The sequence below is a fragment of the Gasterosteus aculeatus genome, chromosome 18 (genome assembly GCF_964276395.1).
Source record: "Gasterosteus aculeatus chromosome 18, fGasAcu3.hap1.1, whole genome shotgun sequence".
Classification (NCBI taxonomy): Eukaryota; Metazoa; Chordata; class Actinopteri; order Perciformes; family Gasterosteidae; genus Gasterosteus; species Gasterosteus aculeatus.
Window position 1 is genome coordinate 4,506,427 of NC_135706.1, and position 25,512 is coordinate 4,531,938.

Genomic DNA, 25,512 nt, shown 5'->3' on the forward strand with positions numbered 1-25,512 from the left:
CCTTTTCAACCATTCCTTAGTATACATGAATACTCATTAATCTTTTTTTTTTCATAAATTATGACGTTTTTCTTTTATTTCTTCTTTAACCAGCTTCCACCTCTTCTGAGTCTTGCTCCTTTTGTGGGCTGTATCGAGTTGGGTTCGCTGAACAACGACGTGATCAGTCTATACAACTTCAAAGAGACTCACAAAATGAACGTTGTTACATCAACTCCGTGCCTCAGGTATGCTACATACAACTACAGCCCTGGAGTAAAGGTTTGCTGTCACTTCGTATCCCATCCTTGTCACCTCCAAATTCCAAGTACACTGCACACTGCAGGCTATAGAGTGATTGGCAGCCTCCTAGAGCTATACTCCTTCCGTTATTACCTTTCACAATAATAGATCGGAGAATAGGAGAAAACTGACAAAATAGCGCACAACACAATCACATGGCTTACAATAGCGATCTCCAGTCAGTGGAAATGACAGACAGGGAAAAACGTGGTTTAACTATGGAAACTCAAGCTCTTTCTGTTAGACTGTTCCGTTAGACAAAGAGCCTGTTTGATTTTGGAGATAAAAAAGAGGTAGAGAAATGAAAAACACTCATATTGACACTTTAAGTCTTTAAAACAGTTGACACCACTTAAGCATATAAAATTGCCACTCACTGAGGCCCAGCAGGAGTTTCTTGAACAAGACCTTGACACATTCTGCATTCTGAATATATCACACAATGTTTAGAAAAAAACATTTCTCCTTCTGCTCTCAGGTACAAGTTGGCATTTTCCCAGAGTCGCATTGCTAGCTACCTGTTTGATGGAACGGGCTACGCACTCATCAATAATATTGAGAGGAGGGGCAAATTTGGTGTTGTCACACGATTTGATATTTCTGTGCGAACTGTCGCCAACAATGGTGTCCTTTTACTCATGGTCAATGGGGTAAGTTTAAAGACTCACGCAGCGGATATGGAAGTAAAGGTCTAAAGTATAGTAACATACATTATAATATACATTAGCTGGCAGAGAATAACACAGTCGGACATTTAGCCTGCAGCCTGAGCTTGTGCATGCTGTCTATGTATGATTTAGCATACTTTGTTTGGTACATATTTTTCGGTGTTTAATGTAACTGAAAAATTACAGGTAAATGTATTTTATTGTCTTCCTTTCAGGATAATTTCTTCCTTTTAGAGTTAAAGAATGGCTTCCTGCGCCTAATGTACGATTTTGGCTTCAGCAAAGGGCCACTACTTATGGAGAATAACTCATCGAAGCTGCAAATAAATGATGCGCGATACCATGAGGTAGATCTCCTCTTCTTGTTTATTCCGTAAGACAATTTCCCCTTGATCTTTTTGAATGTCATTTATTTTGTTTTTATGCTGGGCCATTTGTACAGGTGTCCTTAATCTACCATCAGTCAAAGAAGGTTATCCTACTGGTGGACAAGAGTCATGTTAAATCATTTGAGAATCCAAAAACCACACTGCCGTTCTCTGATATCTATATCGGAGGGGCTCCCTCGAGCATTCTCAAATCCAGGTAAGTCACACAAAAGCTGAACTGGGCATCAACCAGTTGGAAGCCCCAAGTTCCAGAGAGCATCATATTTTATTTTCCAAATACCATGGATGGATCAGTTGGTGTTAATTAATTGAGTAAATGTGTTAAAAAGAAAAATCAGTTTTTGCATACATATCCAGCAGACACGGAGCAGTCTGCTCTGTAAATTATCTACGGCTCTTAACCCAGATTATGGGTGGACCCAGTTTATCGAGCAAGCAAGCATTAGCTGCTAATGGTACCATGCCCCGACGGATCTGGCTCGTTACAGTACAACCCTATTCTCCAAATATTGTCCTTTGTGGTTACCCCCCCAAAAAAGAAGGCGGCAGCCCAAATGCAAAACTTGTAGCTTAAAAACAGATGACCGAAACAAATGGGTAAAGTGCATTTACTACTACTAAAAGTTAAAGAGCAGTTTGTGGAAACCAAAGGAGAGTTGACATTCAGCAGGTTGCCAGCAACACAACTCCAGGTGAACTTGCAGTTTATTTCCTCGATCTGTAAATATGCAGCTATGATGAGCTTATAGTCCTGTCATAGTATGTTTTTTTGTCTTTTGTTGACTTCTTCGGCATTCTAGGGGCAAAACGTCTGTAACTCTAGTATTAAAAACTACAATGTCACATTTTCCTAAGTTTCAACGTGTAACATTTTATGTTTGTCAAGAGTTTTGTTGTAGTAACTTCACCAATGGGGCCAGATAAGTAACTCAATATGCCAGCATAAGAAAGATGCATTTTATATACATACAACGTTACTAGTGCAGCTTAGAAATTCCCAATAAGACTGACAATATGTCTATCACCACAGGCCTGAGCTGTCTGCTGTGGTAGGCCTGAAAGGCTGTGTGAAAGGTTTCCAGTTCCAGAAGAAAGACTTCAATCTGCTGGAGGAGCCTGGAACCATTGGTATCAGCAGCGGCTGCCCAGAGGAGTCCTTTGTAAGTGCTCCCTCCACCACTTTACATACTTTCAGCGATAATGGACTGCAAACATCCCCCTTGGACCAATTTAAAATAAGAATGATGAGAGTAGTCTAACAACAAGTCTAACAAACTTTCAGTCTTAAATATTCAGCAGTTCTTGTTAAAACAGCGTTCACACAATTCAAATGTTGTTGCCTTTGTGGCATTTCTGAACTGTAAACTGAACTCTGAGGGAAAGGAAATGGAAGATGAAAGTGAGATGTTTTTTTGTCGTGGCAGATGTCCCGGACAGCTTATTTCACCGGAGAGAGCTACCTGGGCTCCACAGCAAAGATTTCCCCCTTCGACAACTTTGAGGGAGGACTCAACTTCAGAACGCTACAGCCTATCGGACTCCTCTTCTATCTGAACGAAGGGGTATACATGTTTGTTTTAATACACATGGGAGGGGGGGATGTGAAAGCTGTTTAAGGCAAAATTTTGATTGATTCAGGGGATACAATTTTTGTGCAATCTCAGAGGATTTGTGGTACTACCAAGAAAAAAAACATAATTTAGTCATAAAAAGACCAAGATTTTTTTTCCATAGTTTTGTGATAGCTATTACCTTATTTTCCCCAACTTCAGTCTGATGAGTTCAGTATCTCTCTGGAGAATGGAGCCGTGGTGCTGAACTCCAGAGGCACTCGAGTAAAATCCCACAAGAAACAATACAATGATGGAAGGATACACTTCTTAGTGGCCTCGGTGAACAATCAGAAGTAAGTAAATAACCGCAGTTTTAGTCTCTGGTTTGACATACATTTAGACGCATGAAGTATTAAACTCTTCTTAGAGCTTCCATGTTGGAAATTATATATCACATTTTATTTGTTATATAAAAATGCATAAATTTGTTAGTTTGATTTGGTTTATTTGGCCTATACTATATAAATATAACGTGTCACAACTAACTGACTGATTGGTTTAACTGTTAACCTTAGGTATTCACTAATGGTGGACGACAGAGACAAGCAGGAGAAGAAACGTCCGTCATCTGCCTCAAGATCCTCCTCAGGTTCTGAAGTGAAGACCTTCTATTATGGAGGGTCGCCAAGCAGCAACTTCAAGAATTTCACAGGCTGCATCAGCTACGCCTACATCAACAGGTAGATCCCCGCTGAACAGTCCCTACAGCCTAAAGTAACAGGGAATGCAACTGATTGATCCTGCAGGTTAGCGTTATGCGTTATATAGACACCTTTTTGAAATAAAGACCTCCTTTAAGGATTGTTTACAGCATTGTTGTTAAATGGTCCTCTCCGTCCACACAACCCCATAACAGAGATTTTCAGCCATGATTGTTGTGGGTGGAGTATATCACATTTGTCCAGACCCTTTAGCAACCTCAAGTAAAGCCCTGGGTGGGCGAGATCAAATGTTTGGAATATAGATAGATAGATACTTTATTGATCCCTCAAGAGGGAAATTTTGGTATCACAGCAGCATGTACAGGGAAGAAAATAGAATAAAAAGATACACATTATATACAATATAATAAGATAGAAATATTAAATTAAATTAAGTTAAATAAACTAAAACTGAAACAAAAGAATAACCTTCCAAAAGAGACAATAATAATAATTTGTAAAAGGAGAAGAGGAAGAGCAGAAACATCACAGCAGTACAGGGTTATTATTGTAATTATTTAGCCAGGGATGATTTATTGTAGAGCGTTATTGCACTGGGTAGGAATGATCTCCTCTATCGGTCCTTGTGACAGCGGAGCTGAAGGAGTCTGTTGGAGAACGTGCTCCGCTGTCCCTGTAGCAGGTGGTGGAGGGGGTGGTCAGGATTATCCAATATGGATAACAGTTTCTTCAGTGACCTCCCCTCCACCACCTTTTCCAAGCTGTCCTGTTTGCAGCCAATGATGGAGCCGGCCTTCTTAACAAGTTTGTTAAGTCTGTTGGTGTCACCGGCTCCAATGCTGCTCCCCCAGCAGACCACGGCGAAGTACAAAGCACTGGCCACAACAGACTAATAGAACATCTCCAACATCTTGCTGCACACATGGAAGGATTGAAGCTTCCTCAGGAAAAAGAGAATATGAAAAGAGTTCTCAGTAGAACCACTAGTTTGGGTGAAGATGAGACCCGTGGAATGTGAAGGAGTGAAGGAGTTCTAACCTGGGTACTTTTTAGCACCCATAGAAGGTGGAAAGATTCTGGATACAACCTTCAAAGAAGGTTCATGACGGAACGATTCACAGATAGTGCTAGGTACAAACCTTTGGGTTTGAGGTAGAGCCTTTTGAAAAAGTATGCTGAATAGTTGAGGAAATGGTGTTTGTCGTTATGGGGACTTGGTGGTGTGTTGGATAGCTCTCTTACATGCATGTCTTCAGACAGGACCGGGACATTGAGCCAGAGGACTTCCAGCGATACACAGAGAAGGTTCAGACGTCCCTGCAGGACTGTCCAGTCCAGCGCCCCCCTGCTGCTCTGTTGTCAAGGCACAGGGAACAAACTTCTAGAGCCAAACAGGGCCCATCACACAAGGTAAAACAAAGAGTGATTATTTGGGGTCTTAGTTTAGTTGCAACAATTCGCATCATCTTGACTTTCAACAAATACCGACATAGGTTAGCAAGGAGATGTCCAGCTTACCTCTGGGCCTGATGGAACTGAAGAGTGACGACCAGGAACCATATGACTTGAACGTCGAGCCATGTTACCTCTCCTCAAGTCCCAGAGCAACCCGCCAAGCCTTCCACTACGGCGGTCTCGCCAACAGCAGGCAGCACTACAAAGACCTCCCAGACTCCTTCTCCAAGAGGTACGGCGAACAAAGAACTCTTTACAAGTAACCTCAAGGTCAAGTGCGTTTCCAAAGCCAAGGGTTTTGTTTTTTCTCTGCACGTATAACTCGATGCACCTTCCACCTATCAGGTCCCACTTCTCCCTGTCCCTGAAGACCCACTCGTCGTTTGGCCTCATCTTTTATGTATCGGATGTCCAGGAGGAGAACTTCATGGCTCTCTTCCTGGCCCACGGGAAGCTTGTGTACACCTTCAACGTAGCGGACCAAAGAGTCAAAATCAGGAGCGAGGAGAAATACAACGACGGTGCTTGGCATAATGTAGGTTCATGAGCTTATTCCATCAGTCAGTATCTATCGGATGCATGGGTGGATGCGCACTCAGTTATCTATCAATAATTTCCACGTTGACTTTCTTTCCCTTCTTCTGCTGCAGGTTGTTTTCATCCGTGATGGGAGTATTGGGCGGTTAATAATTGATGGGCTCACATTGCTGCAAGACAGAGTTCAGGAAGACAACATCTCCTGGAATGTCACCAGCCCCTTTTATGTCGGGGGAGTTCCTCCAGATAGGGCCCAAAAAAATATCCAGGTATGGATTTAAATATACACAGAATGGGTCGTTTTGAACACCCAAATGATGTATCGGGCACGAACCTCCTACGAATCAATTTATGAGCAGTACAATATATGTTTTGGTGGAACTTTGGAAAAATCTTTACATGCATAAGGGAAAGAAGATTTTCTTGTAGAACAATGTAGAGAATAAAGTCGGGATTGCAGAGGTATATTTTCTCAACATTTTGACCTTTCTTTAAAAATAATGGCAAATAATGAAAAAAATAATAATCCCACATGATGCTGATTGTGTATGTTGAACTGAACAATGATCTGTTTTATTGAGAATACAACTTTTTCTTTGTAAGAGGAATTTAATTTATTATTGCCCTTCCAAACCATTGGATATTTATTCAACCGTGAATTTAATATCCATCTACTTGAGTATTTGAAGAAAAAACCCAATGATTATCTAACCTTCTGATATGCCTTGTCCCTTCAGAGAAACTCTGCGTACAGCTTCACCGGCTGCCTGAAGAACATTCAGCTCGACGGACAGTGGCTGTCCTCCGTGTCGGAGACTTTTGGGGTGACCCCGTGCTTCGAGGGACTCTCTGAGGCGGGAACATACTTCTCAAAAGATGGAGGATATGTCGTGCTGGGTACATTTTATTGTAGTTTGTTGATGGGAGAATTCAATGTTTTGTATGAACGTGGTACTTCAAAATTGTGGATGCTGTGCAATTTTCTTTTTTCTATATTTTGTTTGCAAAATTGAACATCTGTTATAATAGACGGGTCATTAGATTCTCTCTTGCAAAAAAAAAAATGCTACTCTCTCAGCATCCCTGAGTGCACAGAGAGTTTGGTTAAGTTTAGGGGAACATGATACCCTCGGTCCAACTCTGGTGAAATTGTGTCTCTGCCAAGAGGGGAGAGCAAAGGGAGGAAGGGAGGCGTGGTGATGTCCCTGAGGAACTTGGGAACGTGTAATTTCACACATGCTCACATCACAGAGAAACTTGCCTGAATAATGTGGTAAAGCGGTAAGGCCCAGAGCACGTAAGGTACCCCAGAACTCACTTTGTCTTGCTCCCACTCAGATGAAACATTTAACCTGGGATTAAAGTTTGAGCTGAGGATGGAGGTGCGTCCCCGCATGGCATCGGGGGTGCTGCTGAATGTGCGCACCTCCGAGGGCTACTTCACCGTGTACCTTCATCAAGGGGCGGTAAGTTCTTGGCCCACAAAATAAATTGTGCTGATCAAAAAGGCCCCTTCCAAGGTATGTATGTAATGTGGGCTGTGGTCTTTTAGGTAGTGGTTCTTGTGAACGAGGGGTCCCATGAGTTCTTCACAAAGGTGTCAGCGAGACATGGGCTGTGTACCGGCAAGTGGCACAGAATTACTGGTGAGGATTTACCGAACTGTATACTGTTGGTAACTTTAATCAGAAAAGAAGTTGATGAAAAAGGTTTTATTCTCTTTGCACAGCATATTTTTATGATAGTTGATGATAAGTTTGTTTGGATTTATTTTTGCTAAACTGACTCATTCATCCTTGCTTGTTCTCAGTGATCCGTGACGCCAACGTCGTCCAGCTGGATGTGGACTCTGAGGTCAACCACGTGGTGGGCCCTCTGGACTCCGGCTCCACGGATACCAGGAAGCCATTGTTCATTGGCGGAGCTCCAGGTGAACTCAGCAACACATTTCTAATTCCTTCCTCTCATTTCCATCCGTACTCACGTCCTCTAATCATGCGACGCACTTGTCCCCCTGTCAGATCTTTTCCTCCCAGAGAGCATCACCACCAGGAGCCCCTACGTCGGCTGCATGAGGAACCTGACCATCAACAACAGCAGAGTGAGCTTCAGCAAAGCTGTTCTGGCCAGTGGGGCGGTCAGCGTCGGGACCTGTCCTGCAGCATGAAACTCCCTTCCACGCCATCGCCATCCCCAATACAGCACTGACCAAATACGTTAGCAAAGGCGCTTTCTGTCAAGCATAACCATTACGAGAAGTAGCACCACTATTTGTCCCAGTTTCTCTTCCACTGTAATCTTTTCATTTACTTTTTTACATTTTATTTAGTTTTTTTAAATGACAATGTCTCATGCCAAGAATACGTTGAAGTTATCCTAAATTTAAAAAAATAACCAGGAAAAATATTATATTTAGACTTTTTACATCATATAAAAGATGTTTTTTTCCACTGTCCCTTCTTTACTCACAATGACACTTTTTGTACAATCTCATGCTCAAAATGTTGTACCGTTTGATTTCTGCTGAATAAAAATATACTTTACATCCATATAAGGCGTTATCATTGGAAACATTACACCCAAAACGGGGGACGTTTTCACCTCCTTTATGTTTGTTTGAATCTTGTTTTATGTACAGTTCAGACTATTTGTTAAAAATACTACTACTAGATGAATAATCAATAGATTTATAATACATGCCCTTTACCAACTTTTCCGTCAGAGGTTAAGAATCCAAATAATCATACATTTTTAAGCTTCTTTCAATTACTTTTCTTTTAGTTTATCCACTGACAATGCCAGAAAATATGGGAACCAGCTCACTGGTGAGCTGTGTGCAAGTTATAATGTAAATAGAAATTACACTGAAATTTCTTGAGAAAAGGCTTTGCAGGGTAAAACTTAAAAGGGCCATTTTTCAAAAATACTAAGGAAACTTCTATAGTCTTATTTGTAAAACAATATTTGCAATGACAACCTTAGACCAAGCCAACCACGGAATAGCTCTGTTTGTATTCTTAAAATCTACTTCAAGGAGAGGTCACTCCAATTTCCAGGCATCAGAACTTTGTAGTTTTGGAGAGAATTTTAGGAACGTTGTTCAATGGGTTTACAAATGCAAATAACTCAATTATGTTAGGCGGTGCTTTGGTTTGATTTCCAATCAACAAAGGCATAAAACAAGGTTGCCCAATTTTAAATCTCTCTTAAGCAGAAATACTCTCTATTCATAAAAGAAAAAGTTGTTTGGACTCTAGATTTGTTTTCAAAAGACTCGTCTTTACAAGTGAATTGGACATGTATGAGTTATTAGTTACACCTGACTGTCATCTTGTGGCAGTACACGGTATCGCAACTAAATCAATATAATAGGTGTGCGCACCTTGTAGGTGTACAAAGGATGAAGTGGATGCTTTTTACTGTTTATTTCATTAGCGTTTATTCTATTCTAAATTGGTTTTAAATTATTATTTTTTCACCTTATGTTTGAATGGTTTTATGTGAAGCATTTTGAATTGCCTTGTTGTTCAATTCAATTCAATTCAATTCAATTCATTTTATTTTGTATAGTCCAAAATCGCAAATTAAAAATTTGCCTCAGAGGGCTTTACAGTCTGTACACATACGCACAGGAAAAACTCCCCAAAAACTTAAGAAAAACACTTCCAAGAGGGAAAATAACCTTAGGGAGAACGTCAGAGGAGGGATCCCACTCCCGGGATGGACAGACTACAATGGATGCCATGTGTACAGAATGTATAATACATGCAATTCCTATGACATAAATGATTCAAGTAATTGTGAGTAGTTAGCCAGGCGCACGGCAGGACCACTGCAGGGGCAACCACCATCAGATAGAACCACCATCCACAGTTGTTGTTGAAATGTGCTGTACAAATACACTTGCCTTGTCCTAAAATTCAGATATTAAAACCCTATCTTCAATATAACAACAGTTTTTGGTATTGTTTCTCAGGGGGAGTTCTTTGAAAGATCGGTGGAATGGATTTCTCCCCTACATTCTGACTTTTTCATTCAAAGTTTACATGTAAAATTGTCCTCATTCCATTATGTATTGAGCACTATATTACACTATATAACACAATTTCACAGCGCACCAATGTCATATTGCTGGTTAATTAACTATTCAGAAATAGGTATCCATTCTTCAATGTGAGTCATCCTATGACTGTAGCAACATATGAATTTCCCCAAGTAAGGTTTAGCATTGTTACAATTCTACTTTACATTGTGTGCTGGTTTCAAAAGAGCCTGCTCCTAATGTTGTATAACTTAGATGCATACTTAGAATCCTGTGGAGGAGATGGTCTCAATTCATTTGTAATAATACATATTCATTGTGTAAAAATGCATGAGCTAAAGAGATGAGAGATATGATTAATGCATATGAACTGTAAACTGCAGCCTACCCGGTAAGACGTCATCAGTCCTCGACCATACACAGTGGAGGCGCGAGACAAGACGCGTTCAAATGTCCTCACCTAATGTTATTGACACATGTTTGAAGTGTGCCTTAACCCGTCGTTACGAGGGGGCCGTGTGTTGCCACTGCCATGACGCAGTCAGTTGTTGTACAAGGTGAGTTAAAACCTGACTGCAGCACACCGGACGGACGTAACGTTAACTGACCTGGGCATCCAGGGGCGAGCTAACGGTTAGCTTAGCCGTCGCTGTCTCGTAGCCAACGTCACTGTAGCCCCGATATTAGCTGAACGCTCATAACTTCGCAACACGTTCTTAGCTTGCTGAGTTGGTTTACCGGACGGAAACATTTCCCCTTACATGTGGTAACTTAACTGCGGTTTAAATTCATGTTCTTCAGTTGGCCAGTGTGGCAACCAAGTTGGCTGCAGGTTTTGGGACCTCGCTTTACGAGAACACGCCCATGTCAATAAGGTAAGTAAAACACTCGTACAATACGGTAAGGGCACTCGTCATACAAGCTAAGTTAAGTAACCATATATAACAAATATATCCAGAACAGAAATGTTGACATGTCATTAAACAATGATGAAGGATTCTTTAATATAATAGAGCAGTAATAAATTCACGCAGTTGCCAAAACCTGTGCTTTTCTCGTGTATCATAAAAAATACTGTCACCCGTCGTGATGCATCACAATATTAATTTTATTTTTTATTGTATGGATTAAGACTACGAAGTTTGTAATTACCAATTAACATTATTTAACTTGATTATTCATCATTCGAAATTTTAACGTGGTCATTGGGATTTTAGAATAAGGGATCTGAAATATCTGTTGCGGTGAATGGATATGTATTGTGTGGATCTTAGTCAGTTACTAACTTACTTTATTGTCAATAATGATTGACAATAAATTATTCAATCCAGCGATTTTTATGACTGATGAATTGTCTGTTATCAAAGACAAATGTTGAATACATAGAATAGAAGTACTTATTAGGAGATTAGTACATTTGTGTAAAAGAAAAATGTAATACATTTGTCTTTTGAACTGTGAAAAAATGCCGTTTGAAGATTTCTCCTTGGCTGCTGAGAAATTGCCAGTGATGCCAGTTTTCTGAAGTTGTATAACATTATATCAACAATTGATTCATCAATCGATAAATTGTTTTTTTTCTAGATTTGTGACTATTGAAAGCACTTTTGTCTAAGTTTGCAAGTATTAATGTACGTATTACTGTGCACCTTTTGTATTTTAATATAAACATTGCGCTAGAAGCTTTCATTCCAACAAACCACCCTTTTGAACTCCTAGCACACACCAGTCACCAATACCAGACCATGCATCAACACGTATACTCGGTATGTTTTTTATACGGACAAAAGATAAGTAATAAGTGAAGTGAAAAACAAACTAACCTGTTGTTCCCTAAATTCATCTAACAGACTTTTTGACCTAACATCTTACACCCCCCCCCCCCCCCCCCATTTTCAGAAAGGATTGTATGACGAGGCCCTCGGTAGCTTTTTTCGAAACGTGGACTCGAGGTAATCACACCTGCTTTCACCAACCAAGGGCTACATGACTTGGGACATTAGCCTCCGTGCAGCGGTCCAAATGTTACACTTTTATATTAGGTTTCCTTTTTCCAGAGAAAGCGATGGAGGAGCATGTGCTGTGGGTGGTAGGATCCAGCATCTGAAGGCCAGAGTGAGTTTTTGCACATTACAAGAAATAACTTCCATAGGCCTTCACAGGGATAACGGCTTATTTTAGAGTCGAGGATCAAGGTCAGGGCTGCATTCTTTGTTTCAGGGCTTTAGGCTTAAGTTTAGAATGATTATAGATTGTGTAGCGTGTAATGGCTACACAATCTGTGCTGGCCTCACACTCGCATATTTGAATCCACAGGCGGTGCTGGTGGACATGGAAGAGGGAGTGGTCAACGAGATCCTGCAGGGCCCATTGAGAGAGATGTTCGACAGCACTCAGCTCCTCACGGACGTGTCAGGTTCAGGCAACAACTGGTGCGAGACAGACGAGCAGCGGGGCATCTCACGTGGCTGGCGCCAACTGTTGCCAGCCATCATTTTACCTTGTTTCAGAATTATTTAACCACAGAGAGGGGTAATGCTGTCCATTTCAGGGCTTGAGTCAATGTAACTGGATTGCCAGTTATTTTCCTAAAGTACTGATTATGAATTGGAATTTAAAGCTTGAAAAGAATCCAGATGGGTTTAGTAGTCCAAGTGGGTGTAGTTTTTCCCTCTTTTTCAAGCCTACATAGCATAAAGTGGAGGAAAGGTCAGCCATGCTTCTTGACAGGGTAAATACTCACTTTGTGGGTTTTTAGCCTGACAGAAATTGTTTAAAGATTGAAAACCTCAAACGGCTTGTTTATCGGTTCAAACTACAAAAGTGGATTTTGCCGCATATTAAAATGATTACAGAGTGACGTGTGGTGGCTGAGTTATGTTAGAGCCATGATTATTAAAGCCTATCTGCTTCCCCCTTCAAAGAAGACCTGGTCCAGCCTCCATTCTGTTCCAATTCACATGCATGGAAAACAATTTCCAACAATACAATAATTCGTTGGTAATCCGTTGTTTTTTTGTTGCTATTTTAAATTAAACCTTCATAATGAAACCACTTAAATCTCTGCAAGTCTTTGGAAAATCCTGTTAATTATATTATTTTTAAAAATGTTTTTAGTCTCCACTTTGACGTTCTAATACCACATGTATTATTATCAACTATGGTTTCCACTGCTTGTGAAGTCTGCCAAACCGAAAACTATTTTTCAGTGTCAACCCGAATGTGATCTGCCGTTCTGGAACCCAGTTCATTAAAACACGATATTTGGTTTTAACAGAAATTTGCCCTTTCTTGCTTCATAAAACCAAAACGTTGTTTACGACTTTATTAAAAGTTTATTCTTCTTTGGTTTCTCCAGGGCAGTCGGACACATGACATATGGCTCAGCCTACAGGGAGCAAATCGTGGACAAGCTGAGGAAGGCAGCGGAACACTGCGACTGTCTGCAGTGCTTCTTTATTATTCACTCCATGGGGGGAGGTAAGACAGGGACAGGGAGCACTGCTGCTGACACATCTGGATCAGTGGAGACCCTCTCCTTTTGCTTTAACCCATATCCCTGTAATCCCAACAAGCCTTTATTTAGTAATGCGTGATCTTTGAATGTTAAAGATTCCAGTTCCAGATTTTTAAATTCTAGTATTTTCTTTATGTCAAAAAATTTCAGACCATCACATCACCTTTTTTGCAAATACCACGGTGTTTGTATACATACTCAAGAAATGGACTGTCTTCAGGGGAACATTTGAGCTTGGAAAACCCAGGCTTCCACAATGTTCCACGCTAATGAAAGAAACCAGGTTTTTGGAAAAAAAGGAAGTGAATGTACCTATTGTGAATTTAAGGTACTGGCTCCGGCCTGGGGACCAAGGTCCTGAGCCTGCTTGAGGAGGAGTTTCCTGAGGTGTGTCGCATCGTCTCCTCCATCTATCCGTCAGCGGAGGACGACGTTGTCACATCGCCCTACAACAGCGTTCTAGCCATGAGGGAGCTCACCGAGCACGCCGACTGTGTCCTGCCGGTGGAAAACCAAGTTTGTTTTCATTCGCCTTCTCTTTCCGCAAGAGTTTCTGCAGTGTGTTTGGACGGCAAATGTACGAGCGTCTGTTCTCCCCCTCCAGTCGTTGGTGGACATTGTGAACAAGATCAAACAGATGTCTCATGCAGGGAGGCCAGGGTCAGTGATCAGGAGAGACAGCACGCTCATCTCTGGACAGGGCGGGCTCAGCGGGGCCGAGAAGCCCTTCGATGCCATGAATAATATTGTGGCTAACTTATTGCTCAATATTACCAGGTATAGTGTTTCCGTTTGCTCCAACAGAGACGAGCCCTGTCTGCATAGGGAAAGGGGGCTGTGTTTATTCTTCTAACGTCACATAGCAACTTTCTTTTTTTTTTTTTTTTCCAGAAGAACCCAACCTAAAGACTCAAACAGAAAGCATAATGCTTCTGTTTTAAAGTAATACAGTAAACATTCGGCTCAGATCAGAGGGCTATTTCACAAAACCAGGATAAGGGATTAAGCTGGGATATTCAAGTTTTCCTGGGTGAATTTAGCTTTGACTTGCACGGAAGCAGGTTGAATTAAACCCAGCCAAGTAACCATGGCTATTTATTCTTTGTAGATAGCTTGCCCTCGAGCAGGCTAACAGCCAGGCTACGATTGATCCTAGAGTCTCATGTGTTAAATCAGCTGCTGCTCTGATCCGAAAAACGCGTTTAACAGATATTCCATTCTTCTGAATGTGTTTTGATTTATTTTTATTAACATACATTATTTGTCAGTGTTGCTGTCACAAGTTTGATTTTAAACACCTACTATTGCAGTTGTTTAGATCAGTGGTCCCCAACCTTTTTTACCGTTTTCATGTCAAGACAATATTCAGAAACTGCCGTGCGCTGTGAGGAGTGAACAATTGTAAACGTGATGAGGGCGATATATAAAGTCTCATTCACCTGTGTTTTTTCCTGCAACATGGCATGCCCTTTTCTGAACCCCCCCTACCCCCAGTGCCAGACAAATGAGCCTTCTTCTTAACTGCTGATCTCAGTTTAAATAAAATATGTGAGCAGGCATCTTGTAAGTAATTTCTACATACCATTTGCAAACTGTTAAGGCACTGACCAGCTTCAGTCTTGTTTGTTCTGTATGAACATCAATTGTAGAAAGATAAGAATTAGCACATAAATATACAGATACAGCTGCCTTTTTTCCTTTTTTTTTTGCATATTATATGCTTCATCTCTTCAGAAATTTTGATAATTAGTTGCTAATCAGATACCGTGGGCTATTTAAGAAACCCGTGGACAGCTATGTACACCTGGATTGACTTAGCTCCTCCTTCTCATCCTGGCTCGCAAAACGTGCAACTGATTAAGCCGCGATGAGTCAAGCTGCGCTTTTTCAGTTACTCTGGATTTCTGTTTTTGTGCAATAGCCCCCAAAAGTGTGTGAAAACCTCAACACGTGATTCACATTTTTTGAGCACATTAATCCATTCTCTGGACCGTTTGTGACCTGTATGGAAGCATCGGTCTTTGTTCTGTTTCCTTGTGTGTTTCATTTCTTTTTCCCTTTAATCTGGCATGCACCTGAAGTTTTTTTTGTTCAAAGTAATACCGTACATTACTAGTTATTAGGTCTTTTTAAATATTGCTTATGCGTTGCCTCAAGTTTCCTTTTTGTTTCAGCTCGGCCCGTTTCGACGGCTCTCTCAACATGGACCTGAACGAGATCGCCATGAACCTGGTCCCCTTCCCTCGTCTGCACTACCTGGTTCCCAGCCTCACTCCTCTCTACACGCTGGCCGACGTCAGCGTCCCCACCAGAAGGTCTGCTCTCTGGCTGTTTGTTAGCTCGTTCTACACGTTTGCTGTATTGATTAATAAGAAAAGAAGCCCCTTCCCTCCTCCGATCAGTACTGTGTAGAATGCTATTCGAGACATAATGAAACCGTGTTGGTAATGTCGTGCTAGGACTTAGAGGGAAATACGTTTATGTTGTTATTCCTTCGGTCCGACAGTCCAAAAATACCAATAAACATAAACGACTCCCCCATATCTTAAAAACAGAGTGCTGAACTCAATTTTGGGGTTGTCATCAAGTATGAAGTGTGAAATCTCTCCCATATGAGAGAAAGATGTTGCCAATGCCACTGAGACACAGAATAGACCAAAACTTTTTTTAGTCTAATGTTGTTTTTTTAAAGAAGAACTAAACCAGTCAGACGTTATTTTCAGTTTGCAGCGATAACTTGCTGGTGCCAAATTATATCAATGCAAATATAACAGCTTATCAAACAGATGTTCGATGAACTTTTTAATCATTTAAATGTGCACACCCATTTTTAAGACCCAAAGATGATGAATATAATGGGTGGACCAGTATTCTTGTGCTTTTCCCTCTGTATAGAGTGAGATGGTGGCAACTCCCAAGTTTAGAACTCCCACATAACTCCCTATGAAAGTGGCCTTGTGTGAGCCGTGAACACCTAATCTCACAAGTTTCTCACTTGACTAAAAGAGCGGAGGTGGTGCTGGGCAAACTACCAGAGGGGGAATGTGTGTATGAATACAGAGCATGGTGTTGCTTAAAAATATCTCGCAAACTCCGCAGAAGTAGTTTGGACAAATAAAGATAAAGGTACAAATATTTAAATATTGCCCCCTTGCCTGACCCCCGTGTTTAACCCGGGTGTTCCTGAAAGCCCTCTGCCTTTCACCCACTGTAACCAGTAAAGAGAGACCAGTGTTTCTGTTCTCCCTGTGTTTGCCTTTGGGGGTGTCGCCTAATGAGAAGCACTGGCCTGTCATGATATTTTATGAAAGTGTAATATCTGTAAATATTTTGTTTTGTCAATTCATTTTCTGTCTCTAGACTGGACCAGATGTTCAGCGACTCCTTCAGTAAAGACCACCAACTGATCCGTGCTGACCCCAAGCGCGGCCTCTACCTGGCCTGCGCCCTCATGGTCAGGGGCAACGTGCATGTGTCTGACCTCCGCAGGAACATCGAGAGGTCAGAGCCGTTCTCCAATCCCCCCACCCTTCAACGGTCTCCTCCTGCTCCGACGGGCCCTAAATAGTGCCCCCATTCAGCACCAACAGCGGTGATTCATGACTGGTCCATTCAGCAGCCCGCCCTCTCCTCAGCTCTCCCCCTGCAAGCTTGTTTTTCATGTGGCAGGTTACTAAGAGAATTTGAGCATAACCATGGTTTAAGGTGGGTGGGGGTCGGGTGGTTTGTACGAGAAGCACACTAATATACCTCACCAAGGGCTTTAAGCGAACACAGCACACTCACAGTACCAGTCAAAAGTGTGTCCAGACGTCACGGTGTTCTGACATTTAATTAACCTAATTATCGACTGTTTTGTTTTTCTTGTCAAATGAATACTTCTCTTTAAGACCATAATCGCTGAAACTCTGGGTTTATTGTGAGACCATTAACCCCTTCCTCTGGCTATATCATTCTTCATCTTTATTAGACCAACCTAGTTTTAAGTGTCACTAAAACCTCTGGATAATGTCCCATCCCTGAATTATAGAATGTCCTTAGGTGCTCTTGTTGTGTTTGACGCATCATTCTCTTCGCTGCTCTAGGATGAAGCCCTCGCTGCCCTTTGTCTCGTGGAACCAGGAAGGCTGGAAGACGGGCCTGTGTTCGGTGCCTCCTGTTGGTCACTCCCACTCCCTGCTAGCCCTGGCCAACAACACCTGTGTGATGTCCACGTTCATGGAGCTGAGGGAACGCTTCACCAAGCTCTACAGAAAGAAGGTGCGGAGTTACTGTATGCTTTTTCTTAGACTAATATACGAGTCAACCAAGGCTTGTATCATATTTTGGGGTTAAATGTGTGGATCACTTGTGTTTTTCTTCATTAGTTATCAAGAGAATATCTTTTGTTTTCTTTGGACAATTGGTTCAACCTGCTGACGCAGCCTGACAAGCTTTCTGGTGGTTGACATTTATTTTGGAAGGGAGTCAAAGGGTACCTTCCTACAGCGCCTGGTTCCTGGTCAAATTCCTTGTGAAGGGGTCTTTTATTGGCCAACACAAACCTCTCTATTAAAGCGTCTCTTAAACCAAGAAGCTTGTTGGTCAGATCTCCCTGCTCCTCTGAGGGACAATCTGTCCCTTTTCAGTTGAATGGAGTCGTTTGACTTCTGTCTGGAGGCTACTTACGGCTGGCGGTGTTGATGATCTCTGTATTCTTTATGATTTCCTATTTTCTAGTTAGTAATAAATACTTCATCACAAACACATTTAAGATACTTTTGATTTCTCACAAGGGCTTTATCCACAAATTTCCACCACAATATATTTATTATTTATAATACCATAACCTGCACACCCTCTGTGTCTTATCAAGGCTCACCTCCACCACTACCTGCATGTAGAAGGGATGGAGCAGAGCATGTTCTCAGAGGCCGTGGGCTCGCTCAGCTCGCTGATTGAAGAGTACTACCTTCTGGATGCAACGAAGGGGAGACTCGTGCCTGACGCACCCAGACTGCGCATCGCCAGATGAAAGGCCGCTCTGTTGTAAACCTCTTTGTCCGACTCCTTTTGTGGCAGATTAGATTACATTTTTTGACATGATTTATGACCTGATCATAACAACATCTGCTGTTACAGCTACACGCAATGGCCATATTTCCTTGTTGATATTGCACCTAAATGTTCTGAAGAAAATGTTCACAAAAGCTTTCATCATCACTAGATATCTCCATTTATTCATTGATCCCAGCTACTTTTTTTTTTTTTTTTCTTTTTTACTTTTTGAGGCACATCGACGCTGCTGAGGAGAACCTAATGACCAGAGTGTGCACATGTTTCTGTCCTTAGTCTGCAGCAGCAGGGATCACCCCCTCCCGTGTCCTGATCAGATCCGCTACAGAAGTCGCAGGTCAGAAAACATGTCGCCTGGATCGTTGCACTTCCTCTGGCACACGCAGGACGTGATCCACTGCATCTTCCACTCGGTGTTGGAGCCCGCCTTGCACGTGAAGTTAACCTTGATCATGCTCGACTTATTGGGGACACAGCAGCGCTTGTCCGTACACACGCCGCAGTACATTGGCTTGAACTTTTTGGTGCTGGTGCAGCCTGAGAGTGTCAGCTTCTCCGCTTTCTTTGCTTGGAATTTAGGTCGGCAAGTCTTTCCCTTTTGCACCTGAGAGGGGGATGGAAACTGTCATGTTTGTGTATGTATTGGATATTATATATATATATTTGTATATATCAATGCTTTAATATAGAATTTGACAAAGTAGCCACCTTAACACTCCTCATCACGCTCTTCTCACACGGCCGCAGCAGACACAGACGTCTGTCCTTCCTCATCTCGCACTTGCCGTTGTCGTTGTTGACGCGCACAGAGATGCCCAGGCCGCAGGTTTTGGTGCATGGGCTCCAGGGGGTGCTCTGGATCAGACAGTTCTTCTTCCAGGCTAAAGGAGGATCCCTGTAAGCTTTCAGTATTACAGTTAAAGGGCACTGTGTCAACAGCAGCCCACGCAGAGAACTAGTCTGTGTGCCACCATGCTGCCGAGCACTGCAGAGGCCCCAAATACCTAATCCTCATTTTCCTCTTCTCAAATCAAAAATTCCTTTTGCTCTACCTTCATGAGTTAGAAGAATCATCCAGAAAAGCACATTCAGTATGTGTATGTGTGTCAGTGATCATCCTAACAATGTGCTCTATATCTCCACAATGAGAAAATAAATTTCTGTTTCAAAAAGACATATCATTTTGTGTGTGTGTGTGTGTGTACATCAAGGCTTTCATGCAAAGCAACTACAGTAGTGCATTTGTACAAGTGGAATGTAAGTCACTTTTAATGAAAAAAGCTCCTATAACTGGAAACATCTATCTCTCACTCCTTAGCCCGCCACAGTAATGAAATGCCCCCTCTCCCCCAAACAGCAGACAGCAATAAGCGTTCCAGGCCAGACCCTTCATGAACACACACCTGACATGTAGGTTGTGTCCTGCCGGTGTTTTTTTGGGCTCAGGCTGCTGCGAAGGCCGGCTGGCAAGTTGCCCATCAGCGGGGCGGGGCTCAAGAGACTAACAGGCTTCTGGATGAAAGCGGGGGTGCAGCCGATTGCTCCAGCAATACATGTGCACTTGTAGAGGGGGCTGGGCTGGAAGCCCTCTCCATTCTCATAGTGGGCACCATTTAGATCACAGCCCACTGCCATCAAGTCTGAAAGAATCAGGGCCAACGTGTTACAGCTCCAGGACTTACTCATGCAGGCACGATCTCTGTGTTTATCTGACTTAAGTGATATACATTCCTCACACAACATTTTATTCAGTGTGTCACTGTGAGGATCCATGCCATCATCAGACTACAATGTTTATCAACCCTTATTTCTTTACAATACAGGTTAAATAAAATTGATGGTTTTGCAATGTGTATACATTGATAGGAGGTACATTCATGAATTGCGAGTAAAACGTAGGCACTTTGATTACAAAGTCTATCTGTTCCATCAGATGCTTGCGAAATTGTTTATTAAAAACAATTTGGCCATACCCAAAGAGGGCGTAGTCACGGTGACGTCACTCGTTGGTTTGTAGACCCAGGTTTGGCATTTTGACCCTCACTATCTTAGTTTTTTGGAACCAGTAGTCTCGTATTATTAGCGCAGCAGGGCCAGGTACCAAGCAAGCTAGTTTGGGAGGGAACCAGGGTAGTTCACGTTAACTATACTTTATAACAAAAAACAGACCTACTGTAAGCGTCCACACCCACCACCCGTTTTATATATCTTGAAATGTTAAAAAGATGGATATGGTTGTTGTATAAAGACTCACTACAGTTGTCAGGAACAGGGATATTAACTGTGGTGACTGGGTGTAACCATGTTTACTCCTGCTGTAAAGGTGCTCACTTCAACATTGGAGTCTATGGGAGCTGCTCACTGATTCACTGAGATCTTAGGCTGAAATCATCAAAAACTTGTGTACTAGAGGTCTAAAACCATTTACATGTTATTGTACAAAGAATTTGGACAAATTTAACCTATCCCACGTGACCAATTCAGAAAAGCCGAGAGCCACTCACATGCACACACTCCGACCTCGTATCTCGGCTTGTCGGCTGAGAAGTCGCAGTACATGCTCTTGTGCGGGTCGCAGACATCCCTCTCGTTGCACGGGTCTCCGATCTGCCTCGCGCAGCTCTTGCAGCAGCCGCATCCGTCCAGGACTGAGCTCACCCCCGGGGCGCAGTGGGGGCGCTGCCGACACTTGCAGGGCCACTGGCAGAACTGCCGCCTCTCGGCCGCAGCGCCCCTGTCTCGTGGAGCCAGCTGCCCATTATTCTGAGCCCAGCTGAAGCACTGGGTGAGAAGGGGGGAGGGCAGAGGTGCATTAACTGTTGTGCACAACTTTTATTTTTACTGGAGCTGTTCTTGTTATGTTTATTCATGACACAACCCCTGTTCCTACAGTTTTCAGTAATGCACTTCAATGCCATCTTTTAGAATTTAGACTTGCAGGCGTAGCAAGGTGTTGAGTGATCAAAAACACCTTTTGCATTCATCATGGCGCCAGGCGCCATGCTCTTACTTTTACTGCTCCCATTGGCCACACTACTTGTTAGTCTTGTAGAAAAGTAGTTCAGTATGTATCAGCAGCTCGCTGACAACTATTACTGTTAATAATCCCATTGCACCCGAAATACATCAAAGAGCTGCTCTTTTGCATGGGATGTGCTTTTTATTAGCAGGAACACACACTAGTTTACCTAGACTCATTGCCTCATGCACCGTCCGGCTGCCCCAAATACTCACTAGAATACCCAATTCCTATTTATTTATTTTCCTGCCTATTTAATTTTGTTTGAACTAAAACAGATTAACTGAGCCATTTTAAAGGGGTTAGGGTGGAGATGTTGTGCCTCGCCTGTAGGAGGCCCACGGTGGCCCAAAAAAAGAAGAACGAGCCAAGCCGACATCAGTACTTGACATACGTTGTGTTGGAATCACGCCCCCACAGCAGCTCAGGTTACGAGCAGTAAGTGCAGCAAAAAGGCAGAGTGAGGGGGAGATGGAGGGAGATAGGGAGAGAGAAAAGACACTGTGCCACACAGAAACATTTGTTTGAAAAACGTTCTGTTGACGTTTTTGCACTGTTCATTTCAATATTTGAAATAAACGTACCAACAAAATTTTATAATGTTAAGTGTAAAATTAATTGATATGATTATTTGATTAAGAAAAGCGCATTTTCTTCTATTCAGTTTATATTGTATAATGCCATTAATTCAAAACAAAGAAGGAACAACCCGTTTTTTTCCCCTTTTTTGGGTCTAGCGAGGGTGAGGGTGAGGTTGTGGTTGGGGGGGGGGGCTTATATCCTCAAAGGGGGCCCTCACAGAAACAATTTTGGAACCCCTGGCTTAGAGTGAGCCGTTTTATACCTACATACGGAGCGGATTCTTTTCACAGAGCTGCCCACCGAGTTTCTACTGTAGCCCAGAACATGCATGCCATACACCGCCTCTAAAAGGGGCTCGGTCGAGTTTTGCTTCAGTCCCTCCATGTCACACCAGAGAAGCTTCAGTTAGTTGCCGTCTGCAAACACGCCACTACATGACGCCAAATCCTACACACTTTGCCCAATCTGGTAGAATCTCAATTTCTACCTTTTTACTTCTACCTAAAAAAAAACCCCACTTTTTTTGCTTGTGTTTTGCACATCTTACCCGTCATGGTCCCACAGCCATGTTTTAAACCGTCAGCCTGAATGCATATTAAGTTTAAATTCTACAGATAGCTTGGATTGTTGATAGCCCAAGACCTTATGCGTTGTCCAGCCTTCAGCCCTATAAAAGTTTTCTTGGTATTTGCTATGATGCAATCTTTGCGGTACCACTGGTGCTCCAATTCTGCTAACTGCTGCTCAAGGGTCACTGACTGCTATGCCAAAAATCTGAAGCCTGTCTGTCAGGTTTACTGAATGAGCTCATTTCATGGTGTGAAAACGGCTTCACAGGAGCTTTAATTCCAAAGAACTCCGACTTTGCTCTCTGAATGCATGATCTACTTTGGGCCCAATTTGTTCAATTTAGAAAATATAGGCTATTCAAATCAATATATTCCAAGAGTTCACTATAAAAGGTAAATTCAGATGGTGCCCACCTACTGAGAAAAACCAAAGCATCTGCTTTTCTTGCTCCTGTCTGTTGTCCCATCACAAAATCCCCAGTCTGTCTAAAAAAAAAAAAAAAAGAAAAAGAATGCCTTTCTTACCTGTTGAGCGAGGATGAGCAGGAGGGAACGGCAGAGAAGCGATAGCATCTCCTAAGTAAGAAGGTCTATGTGAGTTCCAGGAGGGCCCAGGGGGACAAGGGCAGCTGGAAGGTGGGATTAAGGGGTGAAGGACTGTTGGTGGGAGAGAGGAATAGGTGGATTTTGGTGGGTAGTGATCGGGAGCTGTGACCTGTCGGAGAAGGGGACAAAGCAGCCCTCTGTCTCCTCACCTTTTCCTCCGCCTTGCTGATCCAGAGGGGAAATATTTGTCTCCATAACTGCCAGGCCGCTTCGCTACCTTCAAGTCCGGCCCACTTAGGTTTATTCTGAGCCCGCCGAACCTCACGCTCATTCACCTGGGTGCTCACTAACGGTTAAATCTGTGGAGATGGGTGGGACAGGGCGCCACTCGGGGAAGAACACACAGTCTGGTTTGTTCTTTAATTCAGAAAAAAAGAGGTCGAGTTCGGATGTGTAAGTGCATTCAGTAGGCCTATGTGTTGTTTGTTTAATGTGGTCCCACTTAATGCACACAGACGTGTATTTGAGTTCACATTCCGTTATTATTTACACTGAGTAAAGAGGTCCCTCTAAGAGCTGCGCTCAGCCAACGCCCGTTTGGGAGATCACATGGACGCACCAGAATAAAAACTGCTTATTTCTAGGTTTTTATTACAGCTAATAGATGCTATTACACTACCAACACCAGCCCAGGGCATACTGATATTTATGAGAATATAGCAACGCGTCGGGGTGTAGTGCGACACTCAGCACACGCAGGCGAATGGACGTTCTGGTAGCAATCCTTTATTTAGTTCTCCAGCAGCAGAAATACATACACCCCACGCTATCGGTACACTCTCTCGAACTTGCAGTCGGCGATAACAACAACCGAGAACTCTCGCTAGCAAACTTGACTAGCCCCCCAAAACAACGGGAACACCCGCCTCCCACCGTCTCCCCCAATCACTGGCCAGCCCCTGTCTAGCATGAACCGCAACTCCCCCTGATTGGCCAGCGTGAGGGGACTGACGTGAAACTGACAGAATACACTGCCGAACAGGGTCGCTACAATATGTATATATGTTATGTATGCATGTGTATATGTTATGAATGCATGTATATATGTTATGTATGTATGTGTGTGTATATATATAACAGCATTCAGTGCCTCCCCGGTTAGAAAAGGGGCTAACAGCCCAACCCACTGGTCCCTGGGCCAGGCTTCCCTAGTGGCCAGGGCTTCAAAGGCATGCAGGAACGCCTCGACGTCATCCGTGGCACCCATCTTGGATAAATAGTTACTGGCATTCATTGGGCGTACATTCTGGTCGGCAATCTGTTTCTGCAGTTGTAATTCCTCCGCCTTCAGAAAGATTGCTTTCTTTTGGTCTTCCAAGAGAGCCAAATTTGTTTGCATCTGGGCTTGCTGGCCAGCAATAAGGGTTTTCAAGATTTCTTCCATTTTGTTCGGTGAGGAGCCTACGGTCAATCTAAAAAAAAAAAGTGGCGTGAAAAAGTTCAGTGTCCTCCTCTGACATGCACTAAATCTGCTTGAACAAGACCCGCATCCTCCACCATATGTGATGTCACGAGAGGCGCCGCTCTCCCCGGGGTAGTTCAAATAGTGCGAGGACACCGGGTTCAAAATGTAAAAAAGGTTTTAATTTACGTCCTTCAGATTAAACAGAAAACAGTCAAAAGAGGGGGTAACTCAGGCTTCGGTCGATCTTAGCCGGTAAAACGTAACTAATGTCTTGTCTTTGGAGGGGAAACGGAAATCCACTTCTTTAAGGAGAAAACACCGTCCTCTCGGTCTCTCCTGCCCCCCGGGAATCCTTCTGTCTTGGTCTAATCTTCTGCAGCGGGCCCAATCTGCAGCTCGTCTCTCCTCCCTCAACGGTGTGTCTTCCTTATGAAGGCCTCCCGGTCGTCATACCCTTATGGGTTTTAGGTGTGAGGGGAATGCTCTGAGTTTCGGGGCGGAGTTCTTCACTCCACCAGCAGATGGAGCCATAGTAGTTACAGCCATCTCCGGTGAACGTATCTCCCTTCCAAGACCCAGCCTCTCGTGACATCACAATGGATATATATATATATATATACATACATATTGTGGTGAACCAGGGGGAGGAACCAAGGACAGGAAGCGGATCTCCAAGCTCCGATTGGGTGAGGTGATAAAGGGGATCTATTATCCTGTGCACGTGCTGCAGCCACTGGGAACGTGGCATTGGTCACACCTGCGAGCGATCACTTAATTAGAGGTGGAGGATACATGTAGGGAAGGAGACCGACTGGAGAGAAGAACAGAAGAGACCCAGTAGCAGAGACGAGGTAACGACAGGACTCACCGCTCTTCTCTGCTCTACGTCTCACAGGACAAGCAGCCGTGGAATAGACCGGAGTCACTACCCAAACCCACCAGGCCCAGAGCCTTCGAGCGCTACAAGATGCAATAACTGATCTGGGACAGCATCTGGTAAAGCCAGAGAGGCCAGCCAGAAGTGCTCACCAAGAAGACTGGTGAGGATGACATTGACGCCTACCTAGAGGTTTTTGAGAGTACTGCAGAGGGAACGTTGGCCTAAAGCGGA

General features: G+C 43.0%; 3 protein-coding genes across 5 annotated transcripts in view; 2 read left to right on the forward strand and 1 right to left on the reverse strand.

Annotated features, from left to right (window-relative positions):
* lama4 (laminin, alpha 4) overlaps positions 1–8,155 on the forward strand; it is a 28,361-nt gene extending 20,206 nt beyond the window's left edge. The window contains exons 24-40 of the mRNA XM_040160315.2: positions 94–227; positions 761–932; positions 1,166–1,297; positions 1,393–1,535; positions 2,370–2,499; positions 2,764–2,901; positions 3,112–3,245; positions 3,468–3,632; positions 4,871–5,024; positions 5,108–5,301; positions 5,415–5,604; positions 5,720–5,875; positions 6,344–6,503; positions 6,945–7,072; positions 7,159–7,252; positions 7,417–7,536; positions 7,628–8,155. Of these exons, the coding sequence (XP_040016249.2) occupies positions 94–227; positions 761–932; positions 1,166–1,297; positions 1,393–1,535; positions 2,370–2,499; positions 2,764–2,901; positions 3,112–3,245; positions 3,468–3,632; positions 4,871–5,024; positions 5,108–5,301; positions 5,415–5,604; positions 5,720–5,875; positions 6,344–6,503; positions 6,945–7,072; positions 7,159–7,252; positions 7,417–7,536; positions 7,628–7,773 (2,490 nt within the window). The 3' untranslated portion in view covers positions 7,774–8,155. The remainder of the gene's footprint in view (positions 1–93; positions 228–760; positions 933–1,165; positions 1,298–1,392; positions 1,536–2,369; positions 2,500–2,763; positions 2,902–3,111; positions 3,246–3,467; positions 3,633–4,870; positions 5,025–5,107; positions 5,302–5,414; positions 5,605–5,719; positions 5,876–6,343; positions 6,504–6,944; positions 7,073–7,158; positions 7,253–7,416; positions 7,537–7,627) is intronic.
* Positions 8,156–10,015: 1,860 nt separating this feature from the next.
* On the forward strand, positions 10,016–19,392 carry tube1 (tubulin, epsilon 1). Of its 2 annotated transcripts, XM_078094008.1 has the most exons (13): positions 10,016–10,205; positions 10,450–10,523; positions 11,548–11,600; positions 11,706–11,763; positions 11,965–12,080; positions 13,007–13,128; positions 13,494–13,681; positions 13,770–13,942; positions 15,340–15,480; positions 16,526–16,666; positions 17,251–17,425; positions 18,021–18,193; positions 18,497–19,392. In XM_078094008.1, the coding sequence occupies exons 1-12, from the start codon at positions 10,181–10,183 to the stop codon at positions 18,177–18,179; spliced, it is 1,425 nt and encodes a 474-aa protein (XP_077950134.1). In that variant the 5' UTR covers positions 10,016–10,180; the 3' UTR covers positions 18,180–18,193; positions 18,497–19,392. The 2 variants fall into 2 exon arrangements, with proteins under 2 accessions (XP_077950134.1, XP_040016849.2); XM_040160915.2 differs by having other exon boundaries at positions 18,021–19,392.
* On the reverse strand, positions 18,403–23,801 carry ccn6 (cellular communication network factor 6). 2 transcript variants are annotated; one of them, XM_040160916.2, is made up of 5 exons: positions 22,916–23,801; positions 20,725–21,001; positions 19,624–19,860; positions 18,929–19,122; positions 18,403–18,824 (listed from the first exon to the last, which is right to left on the reverse strand). In XM_040160916.2, the coding sequence occupies exons 1-5, from the start codon at positions 22,961–22,963 to the stop codon at positions 18,543–18,545; spliced, it is 1,038 nt and encodes a 345-aa protein (XP_040016850.1). In that variant the 5' UTR covers positions 22,964–23,801; the 3' UTR covers positions 18,403–18,542. The 2 variants fall into 2 exon arrangements, with proteins under 2 accessions (XP_040016850.1, XP_040016852.1); XM_040160918.2 differs by having other exon boundaries at positions 18,929–19,101; positions 22,916–23,168.
* Between the last annotated feature and the right edge of the window lie 1,711 nt (positions 23,802–25,512).

What these genes read in the sequence shown, in the direction of transcription:
- tube1 (XM_040160915.2), top strand. Translation starts at nt 10,181, where the DNA reads ATGACGCAGTCAGTTGTTGTACAAG. An exon ending in AACACGCCCATGTCAATAAG is followed by an intron (nt 10,524 to 11,547) that starts GTAAGTAAAACA and finishes CCCCATTTTCAG; the next exon opens with AAAGGATTGTATGACGAGGC. An exon ending in TCCAGCATCTGAAGGCCAGA is followed by an intron (nt 11,764 to 11,964) that starts GTGAGTTTTTGC and finishes TTGAATCCACAG; the next exon opens with GCGGTGCTGGTGGACATGGA.
- ccn6 (XM_040160916.2), bottom strand. Translation starts at nt 22,963, where the DNA reads ATGCTATCGCTTCTCTGCCGTTCCCTCCTGCTCATCCTCGCTCAACAG. An exon ending in TGCTCATCCTCGCTCAACAG is followed by an intron (nt 21,002 to 22,915) that starts GTAAGAAAGGCA and finishes CTTCTCACCCAG; the next exon opens with TGCTTCAGCTGGGCTCAGAA. An exon ending in CGAGGTCGGAGTGTGTGCAT is followed by an intron (nt 19,861 to 20,724) that starts GTGAGTGGCTCT and finishes TGATTCTTTCAG; the next exon opens with ACTTGATGGCAGTGGGCTGT.